This window comes from Zingiber officinale, chromosome 6A (assembly GCF_018446385.1).
Source record: "Zingiber officinale cultivar Zhangliang chromosome 6A, Zo_v1.1, whole genome shotgun sequence".
In the NCBI taxonomy this organism is placed as follows: Eukaryota; Viridiplantae; Streptophyta; class Magnoliopsida; order Zingiberales; family Zingiberaceae; genus Zingiber; species Zingiber officinale.
The window spans coordinates 139,224,382-139,231,393 of NC_055997.1; the positions used below are offsets into that span (position 1 = coordinate 139,224,382).

Here is a 7,012-nt window from a genome sequence, read left to right on the forward strand (position 1 = left end):
TTTATCCTAACTAGCGCTAGGCTATATTTTATCAAGTATCTGTCCAAGGTATTGGTCAACCGACCGGTCTTGGCTTTCCTTCTTAAAGCATATTTCGGTTGATACAAACCTACCTTCTTTGGAGGTATATCCCGGCCGATATTAACCTACCTCCTTTGAGGTATATGTCAATTAATACGGGTCTTCCTCCTTGGAGACATATTTCTGTCGATACAAACCTACTTCCTTTGGAGGTATATCTCGGCCGATATTAGCTTACCTACTTTGAGGTATATGCCAATTAATATGGGTCTTCCTCCTTGGAGGTATATTTTGGTCGATACTAACCTACCTCCTTTGGAGGTATATCCCGGTCGATATTAGCATACCTCCTTTGAGGTATATGCCAATTAATACGGGTCTTCCTCCTTGGAGACATATTTTGGTCGATACTAACTTACCTCCTTTGGAGGTATATCCCGGCCGATATTAGCCTACCTCCTTTGAGGTATATGCCAATTAATACGGGTCTTCCTCCTTGGAGACATATTTCGGTCGATACTAACCTACCTCCTTTGGAGGTATATCTCGGCCGATATTAGCTTACCTACTTTGAGGTATATGCCAATTAATACAGGTCTTCCTCCTTGGAGGCATATTTCGGTCGATATTAACCTACCTCCTTTGGAGGTATATCCCGGCCGCTATTAGTCTACCTCCTTTGAGAATATATGCCAATTAACATGGGTCTTCCTCCTTGGAGGTATATTTCGGTCGATACTAACATACCTCCTTTGGGGTATATCCTGGTCGATATTAGCCTACCTCCTTTGAGGTATATGTCAATTAATATGGGTCTTCCTCCTTGGAGGCATATTTCGGTCGATACTAACCTACCTCCTTTGGAGGTATATCCCGGCCGATATTAGCCTACCTCCTTTGAGGTATATGCCAATTAATACGGGTCTTTCTCCTTGGAGACATATTTCAGTCGATACTAACTTACCTCCTTTGGAGGTATATCCCGGCCGATATTAGCCTACATCCTTTGAGGTATATGTCAATTAATATGGGTTTTCCTCCTTGGAGGCATATTTCGGTCGATACCAACCTACCTCCTTTGGGGGTATATCCCAGCCGGTATTAGCCTACCTCCTTCGTTTGGTTATATCCTTTTCCCTTCTTATCGGGGACTTACAAAACCTAACCCATATCACTTAGTATGAGAAGCTTCGATTTGAATGGATTATCATTATGGAGGGTCACTCAAGGCACACTTAGATTAGGACTTTCAATAGAGATTTTTAGATCAATTTTGATTTATTGTAGGATTAATCCAAGTTAATTTTAGGTTTGGGTTAATCTTAATTGTGTTTTAATCTTATTTGAGCCTTTTTCTCATGATTTGGTTTGATTTTGATAATATTAAATTACCTTTTTGTCTTATGAGTATAAGTTTCATTGTGAGTTAAGCTAGATTGCTTTTGTTATTTTGGTGAAGTTTCATTGTGGTTGAGCTATATTACTGTTACTATATTCACATCCAATGGCTTGAATTGTGATCTTGTTTGTATATCCACCCTGTTTGTGATTAAATTTCAAATGGCATGCATTATCTATAGGAAGAGAATTGAACCATATTGGCAAAATCCTTTTGATTTATTTTTCTCTTTTAGCTTTTTGATATTGTGAAAACAGGATATGAATCACATATCCTTTTTAGACTTGAACATCTTGATATCAGTGATATAGGATCTTATACATAAAAAAAACTACTTCTGTTTATCTGATTTAGTTTGTATTGTCAAGGTACTCTGGTATGCTTGAAAAGGAGGTAAAGATTGCTTGTCTTGTCTGTCGCGATTGTTGTGATTGCAAATCATGTTCTAGAAGTCCAGCTAAAGATGGTTATAAGGTTTACTTACTTTTAACATGCAAAGTTTTATGAACATTATTTACTTTGAGAATGTTTTGTCATGAAAGTTTCCATTTATGTGATCTTCAGGATCTTGAAATTGTTCAGGAGCATAGGAAGACTGAGCATGTCGATAGTGATGAGATTTGTCTTGTCCATGTGACAACTGTCTACCCTGTTAGTCATGGACAATTGGATTGTCCGACTTGTTCTCCTCTTGGAGCTAAAGAAGACTGGCATAAGGTTAACTGCCTAGCCAATTATTGTTAAGTTAGAGACGGTTCTGTCAACTTTCATACTAGTCTAGAACTTTTATGTGCATATGCAATTTGTATCATCTTCAGGAACTGGCAAATGGTCAAAACAAGTTTAATAATAAGGAGCACACATATAGCTTGATATCTGAATTGCTTCCCTTGCTGAAACATATCTATCAGAACCAATTAAATGAGCTGGAAGTAAACCAAGGGGATCAAGGTAAGCTTCAAAACAATTGCCTAGTTTCTTCATCCAGTTAGATATCCTCTTGATCGATCTATCATCTAGAAGGTGGATTTTCTGGTGTACTTCTTCGAGTATATGAGCCTCACAATGAGCTTGTTAACTGGTATGTCTTCACATCTATAACACCTCTGAGAATTTCGTAATTTGCTATGTTTATGAAATCATGGACATAAAAACTAAATAATGTGTCCTGACCCTGTTTCTTAGATGGTCATTTGTAAACTTGTGCCTCTATTTTGCTTTAGCAAGTTCTAATTTTTAGGTCATATTCTGTTCTTTGTTATCGTCTCATCATGCATTAAAATGTTCACTTGATTGATATTGTTTTCTTTTCTTGTTTCCCCCTTGGAACCAGTAATTATTGCAGGACTTCACTAGTGGATTTTCACAGAAGCTGCTCAAATTACTCTTACAAACTTTGCTTAGATTGTTATGGAAAGATAGTAAAGGGAACTGCTTCTCAAACACCTGCAATTGATTCCTCCAAGGCTGGTAGGAGACAGAGGGCAAAGAAGTATGTCATCAGAAAAATTGTTGGGAAAAGACGGAGACATTCCACAGGCGAGCGACCAGATAACTCATCTTTATCCACCGTTGAGTCTGATAGAAAGGCTAAGAATCATGGAAGCAACATTCCTTGCCCACCCAAGGAATCTGGAGGTTGTGGAAACGGTCTTCTTAAGTTAAGTTGCAACATACCATTTGTTTGGTCTAAAACGGACTTCTCTTCTCTCTTTCAACTATGATTTTTGTTCTTGGTTTACTAATATATTATTTATGTGTTTTTACAGTTTACAAATCTCAAGTACTCCAGAGGTGAAATTGATGAAGTGCGGTTCGAGTGGGCTGAATGCATGCTAGATTACATTTGAGTAGGAAAGGTATTTGATTTTTGAAAACTTTGGATGATGCATGCATTTGCATGGAATGTAAATTGCGTATATTGTCCCATGTCAATTTCTTTCTGATGGTGATATTCTAAGACTTCTGCAGCATGTATAATTCTTCTGTTTTAGTTCTTTGCTGTAGTTAGTAGACCAAATGATACTTTTGTTTGACAGATTAGAATAGTGGATGTTTTAACTCAGAAAACTAGGCATTTGAAGGTGAAAAGCGGTGAGATTAGGGAAATGAAAGGCGCAAGAAGAATGGAGCAGTATAGCAAGTTGAACAGATTCTGATTCTCATAATTTAATGTAGCCTTAGCTTGATTTTTGACTCATGATGTTCTACCTTGATGTGTTGTTAAAAGAATGTTCTACCTTGATTCTGATATCTATTAGCTTTTGATGTAAAAAGAATATTTGTGTATTTTATGGATATTGTTGTAAGAAGAATATTTATGTAATTTGTGAATATTTGTGTATTTTATGGATACTGTTGAATGAAGAATATTTGTGTAATTTGTGAATATTTGTGTATTTTTTTGGTTACTGTCGATTTTTCACTGTTTCGGAAATCAAATTTGTGTTGTTAAAAAATACTGATATTACATCGGTTTTCCACCGCTGCAAAATCGGTGTCATTAACTAATATTACATCGGTCGTATACCGCTGCCAAAACTGGTGTTATTAACATATAATATTACATCGGTTTTACACCGTTGATGAAACAGTGTCATTAAGTGATACTACATCGGTTAATAACCGATTCAAACACCAGTGTCGTTAAGTGATACTACATCGGTTTTAAACCGATGTCTAAAATGGCAGACCTTTTACATCGCCTTCATAGACATCGGTCGAAAATGTAATAGACACCGGTGGAAAACCGATGTCTATGAAGGTTTTTGTTGTAGTGACCCCCCTCTAGCGCTTCTCGATCCAACAATTGGTATCAGAGAGGGGTCGTTTTGAATCAGTGCAACCACCATTCAAAATAATTTTTTCGTGGTATTTTCAGATTTGTCGGAGTCAATTAGAATTTAGCTTTATAGCTATATTCTAATTCTTTTCTCGAATCGGTTTTTGCTCGAGGTTGGTGCAACACCACCCGAGTTCGTTTTCTATTTTTTTATATACTTCCCGCACTACTAATCCAGGATCAAGTCCTGGAATTTTTCTTGTTGTTTATTTTCTTTATAGTTGATCTAAAATGACCCTTCAAGAAGACTACAGTACAGCTCGCCCCCCGTTATTCACCGGAGATGACTTCGGGTACTGGAAGGGTTGGATGGAGGCAAATCTCCAGACTCATTTTGAAGTATGGATGATCGTCAAAACCGGACTCCAACTACCAACTGATAGCGTCGCCAAGCCACTACCATACGAGGACTGGGACGCATCTCTGATTAAGAAGGTGGAAGCTAATGCCAAGGCGACCTGCACCCTCCAGTGTGGCCTATCAAAAGAAGAACTTAACCAGGTCGGCCCCTTCAACAGTGCCAAGGAGCTGTGGGAGAAGCTCATTAAACTTCACGAAGGAGCGTCCGACACCAAAGTAAGTAAAAGAGACCTAATATTCAATAAATTATTTAATATCAAACTGCAGGAAGGTGAGACGGCTGCCCAACTCCACGCCTGGATTCAAGATCTGCTCAACGGTCTTCATGCAATTGGACAGAAGGTAGATAACCGGGACATCATAAGGTACTCCTTAAACGCCTTTCCGAGGAACACCTTGTGGGCATCCATGGTAGATGCCTACAAGGTTTCTAGGGATCTATCTACCATTAAATTAGATGAACTTTTTGCAGAATTTGAACTTCATGAACAGATTAATGCACACCCGACCGAGAAAGGGTTGGCTTTGGTTGCAGGAACAGGGAGAATGCGCAAATCAAAGATAAAGCACAGAACTGAACCAGAGTCAGAAGAAGAACCAGATTCAGACGATGAAGACGACGAACTAACAACTGAACTCATCAATCTTGTAAAGAAATTGTACAAGAAGAAGAAGGGGTTCAACAAGAAGGACCTCAAGAAGGCAGTTCAGTCCAAGGAAGTTCAATCAAAGGTGAAGTTCGAGGTAACGTGCTACGGATACAATCAGAAGGGGCACATCAAGGCGAACTATCCAAATCAGAAAGATCCGATGAAATCAAGGAAGAAAAAGGTCCTAAAGGCGACATGGGACGAATCTTCAGAAGAGGATACCGACGACGAGCTCGAACAGACGAGCCTTCTTGCACTGATGGCCCGGGACCAGATCGACGTGTCCAAGAGCGAGTCGGAGGCCGAGTCCGAGCTAAGCCACGGATCCGTATCCGTTTCCGAAGGGCCAGACCCCGCTGTAAGTATTTCTAGACTTAATAATCTAGTTAATTATTTATTGTGAAAGTTAGCTAAATCAAACCTTAGAGTTAAGTCACTTCTAAAGGAAGTAGAAGTTCTTAAAGAAGTGACTAACTCCGAATCTTTGATTGAACCAGTTCAGACTGGAAACTCAACTCAAGTCCACAAACTTGAAGAAGAGAATTCCAGCCTGAAAACTCAAGTCAGGATCTGGAGAAAACACTAGAACAGTTTTCTTTAGGTTCCAAGAATCTTGACCTAATTCTTGGGACACAAAGAGTCGTTTACAATAGAACTGGTCTAGGATTTAAACCAAAGACAAAATACAAATCTTATTTATCTCTTGTACAAAAAGCAAATAGAAAATCAGTCCAAGCATGGGTCCCCAAGTCCAAATTGATTAATCAAGTTGGACTTGGTCAATATTGGATCCCGAAGGATCAAATACACTACCTCGATAGACCATATCGAAGCTATGATCCAGGGGGAGCAAAAACAAAAACGATATTAATAAAAATTCGAAATTAAATTCAAAATTCAAAATTCGAAATTAAATTCAAAATTCGAAATTAAATTAAAAATTAAAAATTAAAAATTAAAAATTCAAAATTAAATTAAAAATTCAAAATTCAAAATTCAAAATTCAAAAATCAAACAAAAATAGAAGGAGGATCCAGAATAGCTGGCACCCCCGACTAAACTACCCGTCAGGGTAACGGAACTTTACCTACCTGGCAGGGTAAATAGGGTTAGAATAAAAAGGGCTAGGCTTAACTTGACCCATGGTACTGGTGAAGTATTGGATGATAGTACGTTGGGGAAGCTTAGTCATCGCATGTCTAGGAAATATGGCTTCGACCTGGTGCATTTGGCTAAGTGGAACTGACCGAAGCTACCCTTTATGGATCCTAACCAGTTAGACCAATGTTTTGTACTTAGTCATCGCATGGTTACTTTAATGATGTCCTTGTGACTCACCATAGCCCAGAAGTTTATCCAAAGAACGCTTACTTGTTGAACCCAAAGCTAAACCTGAATCTAACACAAAGTTAAACTAAACCCTTAATTTGAACCTCAATTCATCTCACAACAATTATAGGAGTACCTGATTGAAAATTTAGATCGGGTGAGATGACTAAGGAATTAAAAATTAATTCAATTTTAAATTCAATTTAAAAAAAATCATAATTAAAATTAATTCAATCTTAAAATAAATTCACAATTTTTTCAAAATTAAAATTCACTATTTTTTCAAAATTGAAATTCACTATTTTTTCAAAATTAAATTAACTATTTTTCAAAATTAAAATTAACTATTCAAAATTAAAATTAATTATTTTTCAAAATTAAAATTAATTATTTTTAAAATTAAATTAAATA

At 37.3% G+C, this 7,012-nt stretch overlaps 1 protein-coding gene across 1 annotated transcript; it reads left to right on the forward strand.

Moving 5' to 3' along the window:
- Nucleotides 1–1,866: 1,866 nt before the first annotated feature.
- Nucleotides 1,867–3,144, forward strand: LOC121995394. Its single transcript, XM_042549143.1, has 4 exons — nucleotides 1,867–2,137; nucleotides 2,239–2,371; nucleotides 2,441–2,501; nucleotides 2,754–3,144. Exons 1-4 carry the CDS (start codon nucleotides 1,946–1,948, stop codon nucleotides 3,142–3,144), a joined length of 777 nt encoding a protein of 258 aa, XP_042405077.1. The 5' UTR covers nucleotides 1,867–1,945.
- The last annotated feature ends 3,868 nt before the right edge of the window (nucleotides 3,145–7,012 follow it).

Coding starts and splice junctions, on each gene's coding strand:
- LOC121995394 (XM_042549143.1), top strand. CDS start 1,946: ATGTTTTGTCATGAAAGTTTCCATTTATGTGATCTTCAGGATCTTGAA. Junction 2,372..2,440: donor AGTAAACCAAGGGGATCAAG/GTAAGCTTCAAA, acceptor TCTATCATCTAG/AAGGTGGATTTTCTGGTGTA. Junction 2,502..2,753: donor CACAATGAGCTTGTTAACTG/GTATGTCTTCAC, acceptor CCTTGGAACCAG/TAATTATTGCAGGACTTCAC.